The sequence below is a fragment of the Macrotis lagotis genome, chromosome 1 (genome assembly GCF_037893015.1).
Source record: "Macrotis lagotis isolate mMagLag1 chromosome 1, bilby.v1.9.chrom.fasta, whole genome shotgun sequence".
Classification (NCBI taxonomy): domain Eukaryota; kingdom Metazoa; phylum Chordata; class Mammalia; order Peramelemorphia; family Peramelidae; genus Macrotis; species Macrotis lagotis.
Window position 1 is genome coordinate 879,458,533 of NC_133658.1, and position 26,756 is coordinate 879,485,288.

The 26,756-nt window shown below is 35.2% G+C and overlaps 1 protein-coding gene across 7 annotated transcripts in view; it reads right to left on the bottom strand.

Moving 5' to 3' along the window:
• Positions 1 to 26,756, bottom strand: part of PRDM2 (PR/SET domain 2) — a 138,737-nt gene that overhangs the window by 5,370 nt on the left and 106,611 nt on the right. For 6 of the 7 annotated variants that reach the window (XM_074218393.1, XM_074218395.1, XM_074218392.1 and 3 more), the window contains 2 exons: positions 12,676 to 12,789; positions 1,288 to 5,797 (listed from right to left, as the gene is read on the bottom strand). In XM_074218393.1, the coding sequence (XP_074074494.1) occupies positions 1,288 to 5,797; positions 12,676 to 12,789 (4,624 nt within the window). Of the gene's footprint in view, positions 1 to 1,287; positions 5,798 to 12,675; positions 12,790 to 26,660; positions 26,719 to 26,756 lie in introns of all 7 variants that reach the window. The other variant, XM_074218398.1, reaches the window with a different exon arrangement.

Below are 26,756 nucleotides of genomic sequence, written 5' to 3' on the forward strand. Positions count from 1 at the left end.
TTAACAGCTTTGATTACTGATAAAACGTATTATTTCTGTGGATTTACAAGATTATATGTATAGAAATATGATATTCATATAATACACATACATTTGGTCATGGCTCAAGAACAAATGTAGTTTAATATTTACAATGAAGAAACAATGAGCACATTCATAAATAGGATTTAACTGTTGAAGTTAACTATTTAAATAATCTCCCTTCTAATGATTCTTCCTTATTGCTAGTCATGATACCAAGGTCACAAATACTTTGAACAAATATACAATGACACATAAGGGCACTTTTTTTTTAACATTCCAGTCATTCATTTACCTTAATTTACTTAATACTCTCCAAAGAAATTTTTGTCCCAGAGAGTAAGAACAAATATGCAGCTAAAATGAAATTCTAGAGCCACAGGTTAGACATCACCATTTTAAAAGGGAAAACTTAAAAAGCATTTTGCAAAAGTTTGGATATCACTGTACTGAGTATGAATGAATGATCTCTCTTGGAACTGTTTTTTATACAGGAATTCAAAAAATGTGTTTGTCAATTCCAGATTTTTTTCCTCCCATTTGATTAAGATCATAAAGCAGAGGAAGCTGGTGTGGCAAAATTAAGTACTATAATCATTTTGGTTTTCATCAAAATTCTTTACCATAGAATATAAAACTGTGGTACTAAAATCAGTTTAGACATTCCAATTTTAGAGGGAGGGAAACAAGGATCCTGTCTAATGTATTTAAAAAAAAAGGGCTTGAAAAGTTCTCAGGGTTCCTGTGTTGCTGCCCCATTCTAAGTTCTTACAGTTTATCTTACACTTACTTATCTTGCCTCCCATCTTGAAAGGAGGTATTTGTTTATCATTCTCTTGTTACAGAAATGCAGTGAAAATGTGCAGTATATTCAAAGGAAAATTTTGACATTTTACCAATATGGTAAATACTTCAAATAAGAATACTCTGATGAATGACAACAGCCAGCATTTCAGGAATCACGTTTAAATTATTTACAAGCAAAAACAACTGTTAAGTTACAAATGATGAAGGACATTTTCACTCAGTTTCATGTTTTCTCTTGGTGCACTGATAGTATTTTTCCTGGATTTTGAACTCTACTTATAACCAGCTATTTTCTATAAATCCTCAGGGATGAAATATTAAAACTTGGTCATTCAAACACCCGAAGCACCAATATTCTCCTTGAAATTTTGCAATAATTGTCTTTCAGTGCTCAATTTACACAATTCAAAGATATTAACAGAAATGGGAGCTACTCCCTCCACTAAAAGAGTGGCTTACCTGAAGTCCTTGAGCTCTGGCTTTGTACTGCTCTCTTCCTTCTTGCTTTCAGTGAGGTCGGCAGAGGCTGCCAGCTGCAAGCTTCGAGTGATGGGCCCTCCACTCCTTTCTCTAGATTTGATGCTGAACCTGTCTGATTTTTTCTTGCTTGCTAAAGTAGGCTTGCTTTGTAAAACAGCTTTGCTTTTCTGTACCCTCACATGCAGGTTCCGGGATGCTTTGCTGGAGAGATGAGCAGAATGGTTCTTAGCTACTGCTTTTGATTTCTTCCCTTCCACATGAGACATTTTGGTCATTCTTACAGGACTGGAGTTCCTTAGAGAAGAAGAGCTTGATTTTTTGGACTTCACTGAAGGTACAAATTTTACCTTCTGCTTCGCTCTAAAGGATGGAGAGGGCAATGGATTTGCAGTGGGTCCTGAGCTCCGTGCTCTGGTCTTGCCCAAGTGGGTCTGCGTGCTCTGCATTTTAATCTCAGCATCAGCTGTCCGTCTTCGTTGGTTGCTACCTTTCTCACTACTTGCAGGTGAGGAGATCCCACCTTTTTTAGATGAATGAGAAGCACTTCTTTTGGTGGAAGGAGAAATTGGCTTTTTAGGACAACTGTAAGCTGCGTGTTTATTCAGGCTTCCAATATAAGTGAATTCACGATCACAGTAGGGGCAAATGTGGGAATGAGAATCTGAATCATTTTTTAAGTCTGCTTTTTGCTTGGCAGATTTATTTTTTTGCAGGATTGCTTTATGGACTAACTGATTTTTCTTCTTCAGTGCACTTAGTTTGAGCTTGTTAGAGGACATTTTGCTGAGTTCAACACTAAAATTTAATCTTTTGGGTTGCCCCATCCGTCTAAAAGCATTTTTCCCAGAGTTATCTATAACCACCACACCATTTTTGGGTTGTACAGTCTGTTTTAGTGGTACTGGATTTTTCTTGGGTGTGTATCTCTTTTTGTCACTAGCTGAAGCACATGCCAAGATATGCTTGTGCAATTCAGGCATGTTGTCAACACCTTTCCCACATTTGGTGCAGCGGATGGCAGTAGTAAAGGTCTGTGGGATATTGTGAGTGGTGAAATTTGTGGCTGTAACCCCAATGCCCATAGGGTTTCGATGATGATATTGAAATGGGGGTGGTTTAAAGCTTGGGTAGTGCTGATTGAGGCCCAGTCGAACATCTGGATCTTTCGACTTTACTCCAGAAGCCATAATTTTTATGGTAGTATAAAGCTCTTCTGAAGAATCATTAACCTCTTCTTCTTCCTCCTCTTTAGAAGCTTCTAAAGGATGCTCTGGTAGACTATGAACATGGTCAATGTTAGCCTTAGTGGGGTCTGTAAAATTCTGGGGTCTAAGAGTGCCACTTTCAAATTCATGATGTGTACATTCCCTATCTGGATGGAGATCTCGCTGATGCTGCTGTAAATTGCACAAAAAGGCAAACTCTTTTTTACAGACTGAACAAACAAATATATTTCCTACTCCATGAAGCAAAAAACGATGTTCCGACAAGCCTGTCTTGTCCCTAAACAGTTGCACACAGAATTCACATTTGAAGGGCCATTCTTCAGCATGAATAGTTAAATGTTTAGTTAGATCTTTAATAGAAAGAAAGGGTGATTCACAAACATTACATATAAAATTTTTACTGAATGTTTCCTGAACAATATCCTGTTCACCTGATGTCTGTGGATCATCACTTGGTTTCTGATCCTCATTCTCTGTGTCTTCTTGTTTGAAAGATATAGGGAGAGGTGTTTCCAAGTTATCACCAGATGAAACAACAGATGAAACCACTGAGAGGGGTGGTGGTGATGGGGAAGAGGAAGAAGAAGAAGATGAGAATGAAGAAGAAGAAGCAGAGGAGGAGGAAGATGATGATGAGGAAGAAGAAGAGGAAGAGGAGGGGGAGGAGGAGGAGGAGGAGGTGGAGGAGGAGGAGGAGGAAGAGGAGGAGGAGGAGGAGGAAGAGGAGGAGGAGGAGGAGGAGGAGGAAGAGGAAGAAGAAAGTATAGGTGGCCCAGGAGAAGCTGCAGAGTTTAGAGGCTCAACAGATGGAACAGGAGATGCTGATGGAGACACTGTAGGTGAAAGAATGGGAAGTGGTGACTGTGTAGTGGTATTAGAAAGTGGTGAGGGACATGAAGGAGGAGAAACACTGGAAGATGGAGCTGGAAGTGGTAAAGGAAGAGTAGGAAGGAGAGGCGGAGGAGGTGTAGCAACAGTTAAGACAGGGGGGCAGGGTGGAGGAGAAGAAGGATTTGTTGGGATCAGGAGAGGAGGCAACTGGCCAGAAGATATAGAAGTCTGTGGTAGAGGTGATGGAGAAGTGCAAGGAGAGGAATGCGCAACTGGGGCAGATAAACTAGAATCTGGGTCAAGATCAGGTTCTGGCTGGGGATCTAGTGATTTGCAAGGACTTGGGCTTCTATTTTCATCTGGAGCCTTTTCCAAGGCTAAATCTATGCCATTGTATTCATTGAGAAGAACCTTCTGTAACATGCAGGTTGTTGGCTTTTTCTTTTTTATGCTGCTACAGGTAGGCTGCACTGAGTTGTTCTCTTTGTATTCCTTGACATCCATGTCACCACAGGATTTCTTATTCAAACTAAGATCTAATACAGATTCCCAAGGGACCTGAGCCTTTCCTGTAAGCTCAGTCTTTTGCTTTACACCACTGGATAAATCCAGGGGCTGCTGGTTGCAAACATTACCAAAAGTGGTACTAGCTGCCCAATCTTTAGACATTTTGTAATCATCAAAGCATGAAGGGCTCACAGTGTCTGTTGTCTCTTCCCTCCCAGATAAACTCCAGGAAGGTGAACTGCTGTGGCTTTCTAATTTGGGTATTTTAGAACTAACAGCTGGATCACTCCACACTGCTTTGCTCTCACTCTGTTTTCCAATATCTCGAAGAGAAGGACTATGCTGTGGAGAACTAGGAGGAGAGCTGGTTCTTCGCTTAAACCTACTCGATGACACAGGCAAAATAGAAGACGATGATACTGATGAACCTAATTTAGGGATGTCTGCTGTAGGTATAACTGTTGTTAGCGTGTTACTCTCTTGTGTTTGTAGAAGTTGTTTGAGTTTTGAAGATAAAAAGACACTTTTCTCTTTGTGATAAGTAGTCTCTGATGCGGATACACTGAGAGGTAAGCTTAAGGAACAGGATGGTGTTATAGGTTCCGAATCAGTTTCTGCCTTTATTTTAGGTAAAAAAGGTGGACTAGTGGTTCTCCGCTTCTTTGAATCACTATTTGTGCTACCAGAGGAGTCCTTGGGAGGATCCTCTGCTACATGCACTTGGGAAGTCTTTATACTCTGAGTAATTTCGACTGTAACAGGAGTAAGCAAACAATTTAGGCCATACAAGTCTGCAGAATTAGACTCCATTTCAATCACATCACAATTACTAGTACTGCTATTAGACTGAATCTTCCCATCAATATAATAATTTAAATTCTCAGAAATATTGCTGGAAATATCCATAATGTAGACATCATCTGATTCTCCTTCTTCTTCTAGCTCTGTGCTGGCTATATATACATTCTGGGTCGGCTGAGTCGGCTCTGCTGGAAGTTGTGGTTCTTCAAGTAAGAATCCTTTTCTCCTTACTCCTTTAGGAATTAGATGACGTTCATGAACCCTGCGTTGATGCCTCCGCATGTTTGTATGTGTTCCAAAAACCTTTTTACAGTATTTGCAGGGATGTAGTTCTTTGAGGTCTCCATTCTCTTCTGCCACAGAAGAAACTGCAATTTCTTGGGAGACTCTCTCTGAATCCAAAATCATGCAATCTTGCAAAACACTGGAAGCATTTGATTCATCTTTAAGACTTATATCATCTCCCAAAACTGGGCCATCTACAAGGTCATCAGGATGCTGTAGTGTTAAGATTGGTTTCCTTTTTGGCCCGGCTTCATGACGCCTCTCATGCCTTCTCCTGTTAATTTGGGTACCAAAAGCTTTGCCACAGTACCTGCATTTGAAAGCATGATTGACAGTGGATATATGGATATGCATATGACGTTCAAGTCCTTGTTTGGTTGTAAACTTCCTTTCACAATGCTGGCAAGGAAACATGAATGTTTCAAATACATCACCATTGGAATCTCCCTTTGTTTTAGGAATCTTGACAACTGGCATTGCTTCAAGAGAACCGTCTATGTTTTCATCATTTGCATTTCTTGGTTCTTCTGATGTCCCTTGTTTTTCTTCACACTCTATTTCTGGCTCTCTCTCAGAACTTTCATTTGGTATAGTAGCATCTTCTTCCCCTTCCTCCTCTTCCTCCTCCTCATCATCCTCTTCCTCTTCCTCCTCTAAGTCATCTGATCCACAATGTACTACTTCAGGTGTCCCTTCTGGCAGTGTTTGAGGCTCAGAGACAGGAGGAGGGATTATTAATTTGGGAAGTGCATCCTGATTTACCATCTCCTGAATAACAGCAGTCTGTTCTGGGGAGAGCACAACTGAAGCTGAAGGCTTCTCTTCTTCCTCTTTAGGTCCTTAAAAAAAAGCAGAGATAAAAAAGAAACAGGAAGTTAGCAATTTGAAAATAATTTCCTATTATTCTAAATATTTCTCCTGCCACTTATATTCTTCAAGATTCCCTATTTCATTTATTTATTTATTTATCTTGGGGTGGGGGATTAGGGTTAAGTGACTTGCCCACAGTCACACAGCTAGTAAGCATGTGACTAGATTTGAATTCAGGTCATCCTGATTCTAGGGCAATCTATACATGACACCACTTTGAAGCTCCACAGCACCAATATTCTTAAAAGTCATAGCCAATGCAACAAGCAGGGACAATTTGGGGCTGTCTGCAATGGAGAATATCATCTGTATCCAGAGAAACAACCGTGGAGCTCAAAGACCAAGGACTATTTCCTTTAATTTAGGGGAAAAAACATGATGTTATTGTCTGATCTTGCTATCTCTTAAACTTTGTTTCTTCCTTAAGAATATGATTTCACGGGGCGGCTAGGTGGTGCAGTGGATAAAGCACTGGCCCTGGAGTCAGGAGTACCTGGGTTCAAATCCTGACTCAGACAATAATTACCTAGTTGTGTGGCCTTGGGCAAGCCACTTAACCCCATTTGCCTTGCAAAAACGTAAAAACAACAACAAAAAAACATGATTTCACTCTCATCACACTCAATTTGGAACAATGTATACCATGGAAACAATGTAAAGACTGGCAAATTGCCTTCGGGGGGGGGTTGGGGAAGGGAAGTAAGATTAGGGGAAAAATTGTAAAACTCAAAATCTTTAAAAAAAAATCATAGCCAATAACATAACTCCTTTTAACTCTATTGTCTTACTATTAGAATTGCATAACTACTTCACATTAATGAACACAAAGTTTACAAAACATTTTCTCCAAAATAATCCATTATAAAGATGAGAAAACTTAAGCCAAGAAAGATTACGTGATTTTTCCCCCAGCCATATAGCTATTAAAACCCTCAAGCCAAGTTTTCCCCCACAACTCTTCTATGAATATCTTTATCAAACCTTAGTAGTTGATGAAAACAGCAAAGGAATCTGGGAAGGAACAGTCAGACACATCAGAGAAGCAGAAGAAACCAGAGCCATGAAATCCAAGGGAAGAAAGAGTATTTAGAAAGATGGTCACTAGTGTAAAAACTTGCAAATATTGATACTATGAATAATGATGATTAAGGGAAAAATCATATTTAACAATTACAAATTCATTAATGGAAATGGGTGAAAACTGAGTGGGAGATTAGGAACTGTTTACCAAAACACAGTTGTTTTGCTTTCTTCTAATGAGATAAAAAATAAGAGTTTAAGGAGATGGTAGGGTCAAGTAAAGTGAGTGAATTTTAGGAGGAAGAAGAGCAGAGCATATTAGTAGGGCAGTGAAGGAAAAAGGCAATTGAAGTAGGGAGAAATGATAATCAAAGGGACAAGTTCACCAAGAGCACAAATAAAAGTATGGCCTTAACAAAAAAGGAACACCTTATTTTGAGATTGGAGTAAAGAGGGACAGGATTGGGGGGGGGGGAGAATAATGTTAAGAATGGGTTTAAGGTATGAACAAAGAAAGAAAAAGGCAAGTTACTAACAGATGACATCAATTATTCAGTCAAGTAGGAGGAAAGGAGTTTTGTGGGAAAGGAGGGAGGAGAAAGCTTGAGGAGAAAAGTGGAATTTTTCTTCCCAGTATTTCATCTCCTTTTGAAAAGAGATGGTACAGTTTTTGTGGTCTGTGTAAAATCTTCTACTCAGTGTTTTGTCAGTAGCACTATGATGAGCAGAATTTTAATTAACAGAACATTTAAATATGCAAGACTTCAAAGTAAGACAAGAATCAATGTGGCTATCTGCACCTTGCTGTAAAGAAGCTACAAGCATCCTAAAACCTAGGAACTTAACATTTTATGAAATTTTTTTGTTCTTTGTATTTATGTAATTTCAAATTTACAGAATATTATTTTTGTGAAGATGAAAGTTACCTTCTCCAAATATTTCCTAAAACCCTGGTCAGAAACCTATTGGTCTGTACAGTAAACTATTTTGCTCCATGAAAAATAGAATTAGGAATCACTGTGATGGTATGGAAAATAGAACTGGAAGGGACTAATGACCTTATGTTCCAGAGCAGGTAACTTAAGGTCTAATTACCCAAAGTCTCAACAGAGAATGAGTGACAGAAGCAGAATTCAAATAGGATGCTTTGCAATCTATACCAAGAAAAGGGTACTGTATTCACAGTACAGTAAAGACAAAAGATCTATTAAATTATTGGATGTCAGTATTCAGAACCAAAACCAGAAGACAGTATTTACTAATAAAGAAAAAGGAGACTATAAAATATTGAATAGATGGTGATTCCATCATTTATTTGGGCCCTTTGTTTTTCACAGCTCTTAGACCTTTGCTGAAAGAACTGGGAAAATTAACCTCTTCCTTATGTAGAAATATCCTTTTGTTATTAAAATGAAAAAAATACCAGAAAGTAGAAATATATTTATCATCTAAAGGAAATTATGATTAGATAATACAAATACACAAAGATAATACAAGTATACCTGCATATACATACAATTCTCTCAATTTTTCAATACTTGGATATTTTTGGGTTTTATGATCTCCAAGATAACAAAGAACTCCCTCAAATCTAAAATCATATAGTATGAATATGCAGAAAAAATGGAAGCAATAGCTAGTTAAAAATTACAATTTCAGGGAAAGGCAACATGTGGGGCGGCTAGGTGGTACAGTGGATAGAGCAACGACCCTGGAGTCAGGAGTACCTGAGTTCAAATCCGACTTCAGACACTTAATAATTACCTAGCTGTGTGGCCTTGGGCAAGCCACTTAACCCCATTGCCTTACAAAAAAACTCAAAAAAAAAGGCAACATGTGGTATTGTTGAACTTTAAAAGTCAGAATACTGGTTTCAAGTCCCAGCTGACGTTAAATTTGTGTGACCTTTAGAAAACTTACCTCAGTTTCCAAATCTATAAAAAAGAATAAAATACCTTCTGCCTTGCATCCCATCTAGAATTGTCAGTATTAATCCAGTCATGCTATGGTGATAACATTGGGTCCTCATAGGCTAAACCAGCAGAGAACATACACTTAAGTTGTCTAAGCCTGGCAAAAGACACTTTTTCCAAACAAAACCAAGTCTAGTTCAGTTCAAAGGATCAGGCCACCCCAAGTAATGAAATTTTTAAGCCCCAGAAATTTATGAAGTACTACTGATAACATGGTATTATGCTATCACAACAGAAATAGCAAGAGCCATGGAAAGTACCTGAGCCATCTGACAGAAATATAGACAGACATAATGGTAACTGTACATCGATTATTTAGGAAGAATTCAACAGTTCTGATTGCCAAGGAGAAGAAAAGCAGGAGTGGTGGCTCAGAAAGGACCAGAGGAGAAAGAAAAGCAAGCTAGCAAGAATTGGACCTTTTAATTTAATCCATATTCCCCCCCAAAATCAGAAACCCACTTCTATATTTTCAAAAATTATAAAAATTGTTGTTTTGATCTAAAAGGGGAACTCTCCAGGGTTTACTTAAAATCATTTCAAAATGATGCTTGATTTACATTTTTGTCATTGTCTCTCTGAGTCTGATTTCATTAGCAGGAACTTTTTTCAATTGCTCACATAATCCTTAAAACACCTACAATTTCCTTTTTTTTTCTCTTTACCCACACATGACAAGATTTGTTTTCTTCTCTTATCTGGACTTTTATTCTCATGTTATTCCATAAGTCAAAAAAGTCATGTGAAATAACTATCTTTGAATCTATATATGACATCTTTGAGGGTATATCAGTGAATTAGGAATACCAATTACTGTATTTGTCCTCCTTGGTAAAGAATGCCAACTTTTACTATGCAAATTTGAAGAAGGAACACTAAACCAATTTCTTCAAAATCTAAATTATTACCTTAACATAAGCAATAAATATTTGGTATTACCACTGAAGTATTAGCACACATTAGACTGGATGAAAAGTAATGAATTTCTTCTGTCTCAGTAATTAAAAAACAATTTAGCAAAGACAATCAGAGATTGTCATCTATATCTATGCAGGGAGTGCCTATATTAATAACAGATAACTGAACTGGACTGAATACTAGTATTCAATTATGTAGCAGTAAGATACAGGGAATAAGGGCATGACTTCAAAGCCCTTAAGACCTGGGTTCAAACCTTGACTCTAACCCACACTAACTCTGGCCAACTTATTTAATCTCTTGAAGTTCTAGGCAAATCTTGAAAACTACAAGCTGCAGAGAAGGTACAGATCTGCACTATTAGAACTTTCTTCACGAAGAATTTTCCCACAGCAATGAAAGCACGTATCTACTTCCTGAAATTATATCCATCCTTATTCATTTATGTCAACCTCTCCCTTTTTTTCCTAGGTTATCAGTCTTGTTTTTCTTCCCGTTCTAATATATCTAAATTATAAATCCAATGCAAAGAACACTGAGAATGAAGAGTAGAGTTGTAGGACATAGTCACCAGGAGGGAAAAGGAAGAAAATGCTAGGGACATCAGATAATGGGAGAGCAGAATTTTAACTGAAAAGTTATAAAGTCAGTGTATGTGCTAGGTGTAAAGTTTTCTCCTTTAAATAAAAAGCCAGCTGTTTCTTCCTCCTCAAGGCAAATTTCATGAATTCCATTTCCATGAACTTTCCACAAAATGAGAAAAACAATGGTCCAATAATGCTAATTTCAAAGAGAAGCTTATTTGTGACCTCTCTCAACCAAAATTTCCACACAGGATGTTGCTAAAAAGAGACAAAAGAAAATAAAACAATCTCTTCAAATTTGGAGTTTCTAATCAATAGCTATTACACACCAATATTAATTTGATTTTAACATAGGCAAGAAGAATATATTTAGGAGGAAATAAAGTGCTATTTAAGTAAACAATGCCAGACTTGGCACTTAACACTTCAAGACAGTAGTGTACAAAGCAATAAAAGCCAAAAACTATTCAGCTCTATTAAACTATAAAGGAGAACCAAAAATAGTCTCCATGAATCTGAAGCAAGTTCTTTAGTTTCTACCCTAGAAAGAACATGAAGTACAAACATGGAGCAAGCAAAAACTGTTTAATGAACAAAAAAAGACAGAATTATTCACTCATCATGCCCATCACTTGTCAAATAAGATATGACAGCTCCAGGGAAGTACTACACATGCTTTGAAACAGTTGGATAAGTGTCCTAAAAATATTAACTGAATCTCTCACTTCAAAGACAGAACGGTTTCAAAAATCTAATACTATACTGGAAAAATGAGCACTATTGAATGTAATCTTTTAAAACAGTATTTTTCACCTGAAAATACTGTCACAAAATTGAGTGGTGTAATGTTCTCTCACCTGTTCTGACAGTTTTCTCAGCAAAATCCTTGTCTCCTACTTTGATAAATCTAAAGTTCTGGGTGCTTTTTATTAATCATCATGTAGATTTATAATTCTCTATAAATGTCACCACCAGTGATAATACTGTGGAAAGGATTGTAAAAGGAGACTTTTCTTCCAGAGTTGTTCTTTATAAATGAATCTGAAAATCATTATGATTTCATTTTAGAGCCCATATAAACAAAGGGGAGTTGAATAAACTACTTTTTTGTCTTCATTTTATAACCTAACAAATGAGATGTGCATGTGTATGAGAGAGAGAGAGAGACAGACAGACAGACAGACAGACAGACACAGATAGATTGACTGCAGGCAACTTTCTTGGCCTCATTCACCTCTGCCAAGTGTGAGGATTAGGACTGATCAGGTGACTTGAAGGTCTAAATTGTAGGAATACAAAACAGTAAGACAATTAATGGGGAACTATAAAGAAAATTCAAATACCATCAAGACTCTCATAGTGGACAGATAACTGGTTTTGAAATCAAGAGTTCAAATCCCTGTTTGTTAACCTGTGAAGGAAGCACTTAAGCTACCTAAGTCTTAGTTTCTTCATTGCATTAAAGGGGGGGGGGGGTGTTTACTGATAGATCAGTAAGATCTATCCACTTTAAAGAGTCTAACTCCTATATCCTAGGAATTGTGAAGCAAAAAACACCTGTATCAGTTTTATAAGCATGTTATCTGAAAGAGCCATGGTACTAAAAATATTTAGGCCTCAGAGTAGCTACATAGACAGTAAAAATGAAAAATACTTGATGCTATTTAAGTCATCAAACATTTTCATTTACACAAACCTTTTCTTTCTTCAGAGGCAGCTAGATAGTGCAGTGAATAGTCAAAAGATCTAAATTCCCATCAGGCCTCCCACATTAGCTGTGTGATCCTGAACAAATTACTTAACATGTGTCTGCCTCCATTTCCTCATCTACAAAAGGGATAAAAACAATGCCTACATTCCAGGATTATTGCAGGGACCAAAAAATACTCCTGATGCCCTTAACATAGGGTCTGATTCATAGTAGGCAAGTACTTTTAATAAATACCTTCATTCTATAGAAATACCTCCACACCTAAGCTGGTTGTTGCTTTTGCTGTTAGAGCAACACTCTCCTTTTAACTACTGGTCTTGGTTCTTGCCTGGTGTCTTGAGAAGTTACAAGATCACATACGCTTGCTCACACTCATATGTATCAGAGGCTGGTCCCAAATTTCAAAAGTGTCTCTATATCATTTTCTTTATTTTCCATATTACCTATTATTATCTAGGCAAGATTAAAATTAGATCACCAGAAGTAATTAAAATTCACCGTCCCTCCATTATCCTTCTTTGAAAAGTTCTCAAGAAGGCAAAATACCAATAGTGCAAGTAATTGAAAATGAAGTCAGACATGGTCAAGTCTTATTTTCTACTTTTTGAGGTCAATTTTAAATCCCAGATCAAAAGACTTACCTTCTTCAGAATCCCTCATGTTTGCAGAAGCTGAGTCAGTTTCACCTTTCTTTAGTTTTCCTTTGTCTCCAGTCTTGTTTGTCTTATTTTTACCTTCCTGGGATTTTTTCTTCCCTGAAAAATAAAGATAACCATGTTCTACTACTATTCTTGACATAAGTAAGTGACATAAAAGAGGGAAAAAGAATTGACAATTATTAATCCATTCTTGGGAAATGTTTATCTCTGAACAGTAACTACGTCAGTTTCTTAAAGAAAATAATGGAAAAACTACCAATATAAAAAATTAAGTGGAAGAAGTCAAAAGCAACATTTTGCAAAATAAATACTAAAGGAAACTTGTTATACCTGTTTTAATAAAGGTTATGAAGGGAATCAACTCCCTTTTATACATTTATGCCTACCTTTTTAAAAACATAAAATCTGCTATAAAAATAATAGTGCTGATTTCAAATTTCTGAAAAGAAAACAAAGTTACAGCACCACCTAATGCAGAACCGTATAATCCTGGTAAATTCATAAATATCAGCTGAGTAGAGAAGAAAAATTAGAGTTTATTCTGTTAAATTTCCAAATTACATGTAAAATTTTAGCAAATTTTAACAATTTTTAGAAATTTTGAGTTTCAAACTCTCTCTCCCTCCTACCATATCAAGATAATATCAAGAATATATTTCCATATAAGCCATGTTGAAAAGGAAAACATAAACAAAATAATAAAAATAAGTTCAGGAGGCAGCTAGGTGGCGCAGGGGATAGAGCAGTAGCCCTGGAGTCATGAGAACCTGAGATCAAATCCAGCCTCTCTCTCTCTGAATACAATGCTTGATTCTGCTTACTTCACTTAGTATGAGAACATAAGTCTTCCCAGGCTTTTCTGGAATCCTGCTTGTCATTTTTTACAGCACAATAGTACTCCATCACAACCATATACCACAACTTATTCAATGATTCCCCAATAGATGAGTATTCCCTCAATTTCCAATTATTTGACACTACAAAAAGAGCTGCTACAAATATTTTTGTAAAAATAGTTCCTTTTATCTTTTCTTTGATCTCTTTTGGGAAAGACCTAGTAGCAGCATTGCTACTGTCAAAGGATACACAATTGCAAAGCCTTTCCAAATTGCTCTCCTGAATAATGGATCAAACCACAACTCCAGCTTCCACAATTCTTCCATAACCCCACTGGCACTTGGCATTCCTTTTCAACCATGACAGCCAATTGCTAGATAATTAGTAGTATTTCGAGAGTTGTTTTAATCTGCACTTTTCTAACCAGTAGTGATTCAGAGCATTTTTTTTGTGACCTTTAATAGCTTTGATATCTTCTGAAAACTGTCTGATCATGTTTTGACCATTTATCAACTAGGGAATGGCTTATTTTTTACAAATTTGGCTCCATTGCCTATATATTTGAGAAAGAAGGCCCTTCCTACTATAAAATTTATCTCAATTTTTCTAATATTGGCTTTAGCTGTATTGGTTTTCTTTGAAAACTTTTAAATTTTAATGAAGTCAAAATTATCTATTTTACTTGTCATCCTTTCCATTTTGTTTGCTCATAAACTTTCTTCTATCTAGAGATCTGACAAATATATTTTTCTATACTCCCCTAAATTCTACTTATGACCACCAGCCTTAATGCCTAAATTTATCCATTTTGACTTTATCCTGACATAGTATGAGATATTGGTCTTTGCCTAATTTTTGCCAAACTGCTTTCCAGCTTTTTCAGCAATTTTTGTCAAATGATGAGTTCTTGGCTCAAAAGCTTGGATCTTTGGGTTTATCAAATACTAGATTATTATAGTCATTTACTATTATGTACTGCATATGCATTATGTACTGTATTTTCACTGACCCAACAGTTTATTTATTAGCAAATACCAGATTGGGTTGATGATTACTGCTTTGTAATATAGTTTGAATCTGGAACTACTAGACTGCCTCCCTTCACACAGTATTTTTGTTGATTTTATTGATTTTTATTTATTCCCTTTATATCCTTGATCTTTGCTTCTTCCAGATGAATTTTGCTCTATAAATCTTTGGTAGTTTGGGTATGGTATGGAATAAATTAGCTTAGATAGAGGTGTCATTTTTATTATTCAGATTACTCAGGAGCAAGCAATATCTCTCCAACTGTTTAGATCTCTATTTTGGTGAAAAGCATTTTGTAATTGCCTTAATATTACCCCTGGGTTGTCTTGACTGATAGATTATATTGTCTGCTGTCATTCTAAATCAAACATCTCTATCTCCTGCTGTTGGGTTTCATTGGCAGAACATAGAAATGTGTTGTGCTTATTTTATATCCTGCAACTTTGCTTAAGTTAATTATTTCAACTCGTTTTTTTAGTAGATTCTCTAGGGTTTTCTTTTCTCTTTTCTTTGGTTTGCAAGGCAATGGGGTTAAGTGACTTGCCCAAGGCCACACAGGTAATTATTAAGTGTCTGAGGCCGGATTTAAACTCAGGTACTCCTGACTCCAGGGCCAGTGCTCTATCCACTGAGCCACCTAGCTGCCCTCTCTAGGGTTTTCTAAGTATCATCTGCGAAGAGTGATGGCTTTATTTCTTCACTATTTTTTCTTCAATTTCTTTTCCTTGTCTTATTACCATAACTAGCATTTTTCAAAAGAGTACTGAATAACAGCAGAGAAAATGAGCATCCCTGCTTTACTCCTGAGCTTATTGGGAAGGTTTTGAGTTTATTCTAAATTACAGATAATGCTTTGATATTGGTTTTAGATAGATACTAATCATTTTAGGAAAGGCTCCAATGATTCCTGTACTTTCTAGTGTTTTTAATAGTGTTTTAATATACTGATACAATGATATGATTTTTTAAAATGATACCATCAATTACGCTCAGTTGTTTTTTGTTTGTTTGTTTTTAAGTTTTTGCTAGGCAATGGGGTTAAGTGGTTTGCCCAAGGCCACACAGCATTAAGTGTCTGAGGCCAGATTTGAACTCAGGTACTCCTGACTCCAGGGCCGGGTGTTCTATCCACTGTGCCACCTAGCTGCCCCAATAGTTTCCTTAATATTAAATCAGTCTATATCTCATATAAATCTCACCTGATTATTGTGTATGAACTTTGTAATTTATTGCTGTAATTTCCTTGCTAGCATTTTATTAAAAATGTTTTGCATCTCTTCTCAGCACTACAGTGATCTAAGGTAACGTAAAACTACAGAAATATGGAATCAGTTGTGTTAAAAAGAGCACAATGGGTTTTGAGATCAAATGCTGAATAATTGTGAATAATTCACTGTCAAAGGGTCCTATGGGATTTCATTTTAGGTTCAGTACAATTTAATATTTTAGTAACGAATGTGAAGAGTATTCTGAGAATATTAATTGCATTTTTTAGTTCATATCATTCTGGGATAGAAAGCAAATACTTTAGAGTTAAAATACAATGTTTCTGGTAAACTGAAAGAAAAAGCTAAAAGTATTAAGATAAATATTCAATAAACAAATATAATATGTTCATTATAGAAAGAAAATATGAAGTACTCCTAAACAGAGTCCAATGAGCAGGGCTTGATATGCTTTGGCTTTTACCGCTGCATCTATTCATATTCTATTTATTTTCTTTCTCCAGCCTTGTAACAATTTGTTTGCAGGTCAAGTACTACATTTAATGTTCCTTTCCAAAACTCTTCTAGCCAGACTTCAAGGAATCACCTGATCTTTTCTCTTCCTTCTGCTTCAGCAGTAGTTTAAGGGTTACAAAATGAGAGGAAATCAACTCAGAGTGGGCAAATAGAGCAGTTACACAGTAATAAGAGGATCTAAATTTGAATCCAGATCTCCTGACTCCAAGTTCAGAGTTCTCTCCATGACACTATATCTCTCTCTGTAAGAAATAACATAATCCTTTGAAGTTCATGGGCAACATGTAAAGAACTAGTACTAGAAAACGATCTGGCCAGCTACAGAGCAATAATAGCATGGGGCCATGTTAGTTATTCTCTCACACTAAAACCAAAACAAAAAACAACATACTGGTTTACTAGTAGAATAATAAGCCTAGAAAAATCTAGACTTCTAGGCAACTAATGCTGCAAAGGTACAAAGATCACGGCAAGTTAAAAAATATTTAACACTATTTAGAGTTAAATACTAATCTTTAAAAGATCCATAAGATCATGAAGATTCTGCATCAAAGAAAAACAATGAGGATACTATTGTGTAAATATATGAGAATTCTTTAAGACAACTGAGTAATTTTTGGAATTCTCTCAGAACTGAAATAAATATTTTTTTGAAGTACTAGGTGAAATTTTAATATTTTATTTTTATACTTTCAAAATTAAACAATTTCTTATTTCCATATGCAATTCTTTCTTTATATTATACAGTAAATGTTCACTTAATTGATGTTCAGTTCATCATAAAAAATTTTAAATTATTAAAATAAAGCTTGATATTTTTTACAATCTACTCTAGTCATGATGGATTTAACAATTTTTTTTTTCTCTGCAGGAGAATGAGCTCAAGCAGTTTCTAATTTACTAACAATCCATTCTTTGATACCCGCTCAAACACCTTTTCTCTTTCCAAATTAATTATAGCCCATGACTTCCTCTCAACTCAAAGGACAAGGAAAAAATTAAGTGGAGATATGAGAAAAAGAATACTGCTTAAGAGAAATAGGATTTTATATTTTATTTCACTTCTATATACATTTAATCTTTTCCCTATGTTTCCATTCTGCACATAAAGTCTCCCTATTGGTTCTCCAAGTTTTACAACATTTTTCCCTGATTAAAAAGGCCCTCTCAACCACATGGGCAAACCTAACCCACATATAAAAGATTATTTTGACATTATGCTAATCTACTACTGATCAAAAAATATCACCAAACAAGAGTATTTATTTCTGGCAAATGATACAATTAACATTACTTGTTTCATTTTAACTAATAAACTGCATAAAGTCTAAAGGTTGTCTGCTGGGAGAATCAAAATCCTGCACCTTTGCCAAAAATCTAAAAAATATATAGTTTATTGCCATGTTTTCTAAAGCATTAATATATATTAGTGTCCTTTACCTCCTCCAAAAATCTGGATTTAATTATCTATTGTGTAAAGATTCTATCTTTTTTTTTAAAAACAGAATGGAAGCCGGAGGGCCTGATATCCACATTGGTCTCATCTCTCACACAGACCTTGCCCAGAGTAGACACTTAAGAAAAATGTATGTTGAATGAATATTCTTTACAAATGGGTAAACTAAAAAAAAAAAAAAAAAAAAAAAAACTGTAGACTGCTCATTTCTCTGAAGGCAAGGCTAGTCAAGTATTATGATCCATGATGCATCAAAGAACATATTACCTGATCTGGATCATACCGAGTCCACTAATATCTATCAATGTCTAAAAGCATACCTTCCCATCCCCTACTGCAGATACCCAGGGAACAGCGTCATGATCAAATTCCTAGGTCTAGAGTGCCAAGATTTTGTAATTCTGGCTGCAGTCAGGTCATAATAAATATTTATGGGAGCTTGGCATTCACCAACTGTCAAGACAGCACCGGGACTTGGCTAATAAATCAATGGTGCTATTCTACAAAACAAGAACAAAAAGTGTACTTCTACATGTGGCTCATTTCTGAATGTAAAATGTTTAGGATGATGAACACACTTATTTTCAAAATAAATAAAATTTAGACATAAAGGCTAAGATCAGTCCCACAAGTCACAGCTGAACACTGATGAAAAACATAGTAAGTCACTCTAAACTTTTATCAAGTTAAAAATGAGTCTTTGTCAATTCATTTTAAAAGTACTAAAAGTGAGAAAAAAAGACTAAAATTTAAAAGATTCAGATTTCTATTAACTATAAAATATGCTTCAGTTCTATAACCTGGACTAACTAAATGTAAAATATACACCAAGTATATCAAGGTTAAAGTATTCCAGAATTTCAAAAAATGTAAATAAAATTGATCCCTTATAGACGATGCTGAAACTGTTAGTTTTTCTTTAGGACAAAACAAAAAAATCACTTTAAAAATATCACTGCAGGGAATACTATGGAAAGAAAATAAAACTATCTGAAGTACAAAATATGTTCTAGGTTAAGTCTGATTAAATATTTGAAGGCAGAATTAGAAATCTAGCAGATATAGAATGCCAAATATAAAAAAAGATACAAACATTTTATTTTCTACTTCAAAATGGAAAAAAATTAAGTGTATGATTTTTCCCCCCTTCTGAATGGTTTGATTAGCAGCTAGTTAGTACAGTGGATAGAGTGCTAGGAGAGAATCAGCAGATCTCAGTTCAAGGCCAGTCTTAGACACTTATAAGGCAAATGATCTGGGTAAGTCTACTTAATCCCAGTTTCCTCAAATCCTCATCTGCTAAATGGGAATGATAATTGCATGTAGCTCCAGGGTTGTTGTGAAAATTGAAATGAGATAAAAAAAGTTAGATACTTAAGCATAGTATCTGACACACAGTAAACACTCTAAATATGTTAGAATATACAAAAATATTATTATTATTTAACTAATTCAATTTAAAAGATAAATATTTAGAATGTTTTGGAAGACAATAATAATTCTAACAGTTTATCAAACCTTTCTTAGAATAGTTAATCTTCAAGTTTGAAAACATGTTTGTTTCACTGAAAACATGTCTGTCCATACATGTATATATGTGTGTGTACTATGTATACAAACAAAAGTCAACTCCAATAGTTATAGAATAACAACCTTTCTTCAAGTCTAAGATATTTACGAGACTGTAACTACCACTAGAATGAAGAGTAGTAGTAGTAGTAGTAGTAGTAGTAGTAGTAGTAGTAGTGAGCTGGTTCTAAGAATATAAATGCAAATTACCCAATTGAACACGACCAGTGATTTCACCAATATGAACATTCCTACTAGCAATGCAGAGTATAATCCATTTTTCAGGACTTGTATATACCTTCCCAAGAAAATTCACCCAAACTAGAATTTTCCTTGATTTTTATAAGTGTTAAGTAGATATTAAATGAAACCTATAAAATTGTCTTCCTATTGCCATATACTTCTTTGATCAATTATTTCTTTAATAACATCATTTACTCTAATTCTCCTATGAAAATTCTTATTTATAATGTATTGCAGTCTTCACATGTCCTTCCCATCTAATTCTCCATTTCCCCTCTGGGTAGATAGTTTCTCTTTCCCTGAGAAAAAATAATCTTTCATGACTTGCAGTCACATCAAAGCAATGTAAAATAGCTAATACTAATATATGGGTTTGAGGTCATTCAAAGAACTTCTAGCTTATTCTCTATTTTCAAATCAGAGTGCTCATTATCTAAAAAATTCTATTTATCTATCCCAGAAATACAGACTGACAGGTGCGGAGATCTACAGTTAGTCCATCCAACCACACAGTTTGGACAATGAGTATGTGTTATCCTGTTATCCACTTCATTTTCTCTATATAGCGGTTGTTGTTGAGTAATGTCCAAACTCTTAGTGATCACTTTTGAAATTTTCCTGGCAAAGAGACTAGAGTAGTTTGCCCTTTTCTTCTCCAGATCACTTGACAAATAAGGAACCTGAAGCAAACATAGTTAAGTGTGGGTCACAGACCTTCTAAGTGTCTGAAGCCAGATTTGAACTCAGGAAGATAAGTCATTCCATAACCAATATTTTATCCACTGTGCCACCTCACTGATAGGCAAAACTGATAGGCATGATTATAGGATTCATGCAGTATTTGTCTCCAATATTCCACAATGCCACTCACAAAGAAAATTATCTAAAGATCTCCACCTTTTTATAAGGAATCTATTTTCAAGTTGGACCTCCTACAATACACTGGAGAATACCTTTGGAAAGCATACAAACTATCTCATTATTTTATGAGAACACTGAATTGTCAAAAAGAGAAATCTTTACTGTACCAATTTTCAAGGAATCTTGCAGAATTTTGAAATATATGAGAGACACATTGGGAGGTTACCTTGTTGGAAGAGACAGTTAAAGAGATTTTAAGTCAGTGATTTACCTTACTGAATCAAAAGCTTTTTAATATCAACAATAAGCAAAATGAAATCTTATATATATATTTCTCAATATCTTTAAAGCAAATTATATGATATAATAAAGATATATCTACTATGGAAAATCTTCCTTTTAACCTAACATACTTATAACAAATACATGTGTAGAATAATTTCATTAATATTTAGACTGATAGGAAAATAAGTGTATGGGGCTGGCAGTTAGCATTCACAGATCACTCTTTTATTCTCAGTAAGATTTGAAATTTTCTTCCCTCAAAATCTTCAAAATTATCTTCCCTCCACCAGAGATGTGTCTGTGTATAACTGATCAAGATCCAGCTGTTTTTTCCCCATGTTCATTACAATCAGTACAATTTCTGTTTTTTTCTATAAGCACATTAAAATCTCCATGTTAAAAGTCCAGTTATCCTTGATGGTGAAAAGGATTAATGATAAAACTCTTTACATGAAATATTTATAGCAGAACATTTGTAGTAAAAAAGAACTACAAATATTGGTGAAATGATTGGTCATGTTCAAATAAAGGAGCTGCCATCAATTAGAGAATAGCTAACCAAATTGGGTATAATTGAATGTTTACTGCACCATAAGAAATGGTGGATATGAATAATTCAGAAAAGCATAGAATTGCATGAGCAAATGCAAAATGAAATGGTAAAATCAAGAAACAATCAGCACACTGACTATAACAATCTAAGTAAAAAGAATAATCCCCCCTACCACTGAATCCAAACCAATCTGAATACTGTGTAGATCAATACTAAACTTGATTCTGAAAGAGATGAGAAAATGTATTCTTCTTTGAGAAGGTAGGGAACTACATAGAACATTGTGTGAGTGTGTTCACATCTATATTTATCTATAGGTGTGCATACAAGCATTTATTTATTAATTTTTGTGAGGCAATAAGGTTAAGTGACTTGCCCAAGTCATTTATTAAGTGTCCTCAACCAGATTTGAATTCAGGTCCTCCTGATTCCAGGGCCAGTGTTCTATCCACTGTAGCACCTAGCTGACCCATGTATATGTTCATGTATATTTATTTATACACTTGTGTCTATATTCACATGTAACATGTGCATATACATGTGTACCACATACAAAAGACACCCATACACACACACGCTAATAAAAGCAGACGATATAAAACACTTGGAAATCTACCTGACAAGACATATGCAGGAATTATATGAATATAATTACAAAATACTTTTCCCACAAAGAAACAACAAAACAACTAGTAAAATATTGATTGCTCATTGGTAAGCAAAATTAAAATAATGAGAATTCTATCTAAAGTTAATGTACCTATTCAATGCCATACCAATCAATCTACCAAAGAATTATTTTATAGAATTAGAAAAAATTTTAACATGTGAGAAAAGGTAACCTAGGAGATCCACATTTCAAATTATATTACAAAGAGGGTAATCAAGAAACAATCTGGAATACTGGCCAAGTGGTGTATCAACAGAAGATAATGTACAGGATGCACAATAGCAAATGACCATAGTTTGGGGGGCAAGTACTCACCATCTGAATATATATCAAAATGGAGAAATGATTTATATATAAGTAAACTGGGGTAAGATAGGGAAAAAAAACCTGTCAGATGTATGGATAAAAAGAATTTATGACCATACAAGATGATCCTGGGAAGTGAAAAGAATAATTTAGATTACGTAAGATTAAAAGGTTTTGTACAAACAAAAGCAATGCAGTCAAAATTAGAAGAAAAACAGGAAACTGAGAAAAATTGTTAGAGCCATTTCTAGGAATGGCTAGGGATAGAGCACTGCCCAGGAGTCAGAAGAACCTCAGTTCAAATCAGACCTCTGACACTTATAATTACCTAGCTGTGTGGCCTTGGGGCAAGCCGCTTAACCCCATTTGTCTTGCAAAAACATAAAAAAACAAAAACAAAACAAATGCCATTTCCTAATTGATAAATGGTCAAAGAATATGAATAGACAGTTTTCAGGAAAAAAAAATCAAAGCTACTTGTAGTCATGTGGGAAAATGCTCTAAATCACTGGATTAGAGAAATGCAAATTAAAATAACTCTGAGATACCACTTTACACCCATCAGATTGACTAATATAGCAGAAAAGAAAAATGCTACATGTTGGAGGAGATGTGGGAAAATCGAGATACTAATGCATTGTTAATGGAGTTGTGAACTGGTCCAACCATTGTGAAGAACAATTTGGAACCATGCCTAAAAGGCTGTCTGTGCAGATAAGTCAGCAATACCTGGATTAGGTCTGTATTCCAAGGAGATCAAAGAAAAGGGGAAAGGACCTATTCGTACAAAAATCTTTATAGCACTCTTTTTTGTAGTGGCAAAGAAATGGAAACTTAGGGGATGCTCATCAAATGGGAAACAACAAGAATGATTGTGATGAAACAGTATAATGATGAGCAGGAAAAGTCTTATATGAATTGATTTAAAGTAAGAACTAAAAGAATACTGTACACAGTAACAGCAATATTGTAATAACGATCAACTGTGAAATATTTAGCTACTTTGATCAAGGAAATGATTCAAGATAATTCTAAAGAAACACGTGCATATATTTTCTTTTGCAACATGGCTAATATGGAAATCTGTTTTGCCTGGCTTCCCATGTATAATCAATTATCATATTGCTTGTTTTCTCAAGGAGAGTGGCACACATGAGAGAAAGAAAATTTGAAACTCAATATTTTAGAAAATGAATGCTGATTTCTAAAAATTTAACTGGAAAATATTTTAACAAAATAAATACGTATTTTAAATACACACACTGTCAGACTAGGTTAATGTGTTAGCTAGTTTTAAAGGATTCTTTATTCTTTGTTTTAAAAGATGGTTATCTGAGTAAGGACAAATAGTGACATATTTGAAAATGAAAGTGATCAAAAAAACCCAAAGATATTAATTTTAAAAATGTTAGAATAGTTGTAGATTTATTTTCATGTTTTGTCCTTGCAGTTTTATCCTTAAAATCAACAATAAACACATTATTAAGTGATTACCATGTACCAGTTTGACTTTATATCACTGAATCTCTGACCAAACTTTTATCCAATTTATATTCCAAATCAGCATTTTTCTTGAATTCTGTCTCTCTCCACTTGGCAAATAAATTATGTTTCTTGGCTGAAAAAAAGTTTTTAATATTTTTTGTCTTTTTATGGCAACTCATTTCTATTAAACTTCAGTATGAAATTATCATCATCAATCCCTTCTTCCATTTCTACCTTTTAGTATCAATATAAACATGTATGAATAGGTCAAGTTGAAATTATTCTAATTCAAGCAACTTTTTTTCATTTTTTCTTCTAGCTATGTATCATTTTTATCTTTGCTCTAAGAATTTTTGGATCAACTTTAAACAGATGCTTATTCAAGGGTGACAGTAATTTGTCAAAATTAAATCATTTTTTTTCAAGTGATGTACTTGATATTTACCCCGATCTACCACTTATATTAGGATGGTGTAATGGATAGAATACCAGCCAATGGCAGACTATAGTAGGTTTTTCTTTTTCATTCTCACTCTTTTTCTTGATTCTCTATAATCTGGCTTCCCACTTCATCCCATCAAAATGCTCTCTCCAAAATTAATGGTCTTTTGGGTGGCTAGGTGGCACAATGGATAAAGCACTGGCCCTAGAGTCAGGAGTACCTGGGTTCAAATCCAGTCTCAGATACATAATAATTACCTAGCTGCGTGGCCTTGGGCAAGCCACTGAACCCCATTGCCTTGCAAAAAAAAAAAATCTAAAAAATAAAATAAAATAAACAAAGTTAATGATCTTTTAATTTCTAAAAAGAATGATCACTGCCCTCAGTCCTCACCCTCTTCAACCGCTTTGCTGATCACCTTATTCTCCCCTACCAATCTGATCACTCATTCCCAGTCATCTCTGCTGGATCCTCAACCAGATCATGACTTCTTAACATGTGTCCTACCTAGAGGGTTCTAATCTGAGCCCTCTTCCTCTTTCCTTCTACATCTCTTGGTGGTCTCACCAACTCCCATAGATTTCACCAGCATCAGCATCACCAATATAGAGAGCACCTACAATGCGCCAAGCCCTGAGCTAAGCACTTACCAAATCTTAGCTCATTTGCTAAGACAGTCCTGGAAGGTAACTGTTATTATCTTTGCTTTACAGATGAGGAAACTGAAGCAAAGAGCCATGGAGTGGCATGTCCACAGTTAGCATATGTCTGAAGTTAGATGTAGACTCCCAAGCCCAGCATTCTACACTCTACCACCTTGTAGTGTGTAATATCTCTAGACTGAGGATTCTTAAATCCACCTATCCTGACCTAAACTCTCTGCTGACCTTCAATCTCACATTTTCAACAATCTTTCAGATGTCTCAAACTGGATGCCCAGTAAACATCTGAAAATCAACATGTCTAAGATAGAATTCATTACTTTTCCCCAAAATGCTTCCCTCTTCCTAACTTCTCTAGAACTGTCAAGGACAATATCACATTCCCAAGTCCTTCAGATTTTCAAACTAGGGGGTCATTCTTGACTCTTCCCACTCTCTCCCTCACCCCCTTATCCAAACTGTTGCCAAGTCCTATCAATTTCACCTTTGAACTAAGCTCCCTTCTCTCCTCTACTATGCCCAGTACTCTTGTGCAGTTCTTCATCATCTGAAATACTCCAACAGCCTACTGGGGGGCCTGCCTGCCTCAAGTTTTCTCCACCTTTCTCCATCTCTCTCATTTAACCACCAAAGTGACTTTCCTAAAGTGTAAAGCTGACCTAGTCACTCCTCCCTCTATCTCAATAAACTCCAGGATCACATACAATCTCTTCTGTTTTCATATTCAAAGTCCTTCATAACCTCGCACCTTCCTTTCAAACTTCTTTCCCTTTACTCCCCCATCACATAACATTCAATCTTGTTTGACAGAGGTTTCCTTACTATCCCACAAACTAGATACTCCATCTCTAAGTTCTGGGAATTTTCTCTGACTGCTCCACTATACACTCTTTTCTTATTCCTGTCTGCTGGTATCCCAGGTTTCCTTTAAGACCAACTAATACTCTACCTTCTATAGTCTCTTGGCTCTTAATTTTTAGAACATTCCCTCTCTTAATTATTTCCTATTTTCCAGATGTAGAAACAACTACCCCAAAAAAGCTGTTAATTGGATCGGGAGCAAAGTCAAAGTAAGACAATGAAAGTCAGTTTCCTGACTTGCAATCCAATGCTACTTTCTACCATAACCTACTACATGAGAAGAAATTTCCCATATAAACTGAGAATTAAACAGTATCTGGTTTTATCTATTATTATGTCTTTCAACAAATAAAAATTATGCTTGGAAATGATTCTGTACTTTTGTTAACAATGGGGTGATTTTTCAAAGACAATTCTAAAAGACTTGTGATGGAAAATACCATCCATATCCAGAGAAGCAATGGTAGAGTATAAAAGTAGACTAAACCTTATTTTCTTCAATCAAAAAAAAACCCCTTGTTTTATGTATTATGTCTTTTTTTTCCCTCTCTAATGCTTTTCCCTGCATCTGAATTTGATTCTTCTTTCACAACATAATTAATATGGATCTAATATGGACCTTTGTTTAGTATAGCTACGCATATATAGCTTATATTAGATTGCTTCCAGGGGGGGGGGCTGCAAACTCAAAACCTTGCCAAAAAATGTTGAAAACTACTAATACATGTAATTGGAAAAATAAATAAATATTAATAATAAAAAAACTGGGATGATTTTTAAAAACAAACCAGTTAAGTTTCATACTCTAAGGCTGTGTGTGTGTATGTATATATACATATACATATATACATATACATATATATATATACATATATATATATATATATATATATATATATATATATATATATATATATATGCCTCTAGAACCCAGTGGAAGCCTGATAAGTACACATGTGCACTTACCATCAGGTTCCTGTAGGGTCCTACATGATGGCTACTGCCAGCTGGATCTTCCACATGTCTAAACAAGAAAGATACAGGAATGAAACATAAGGAAAG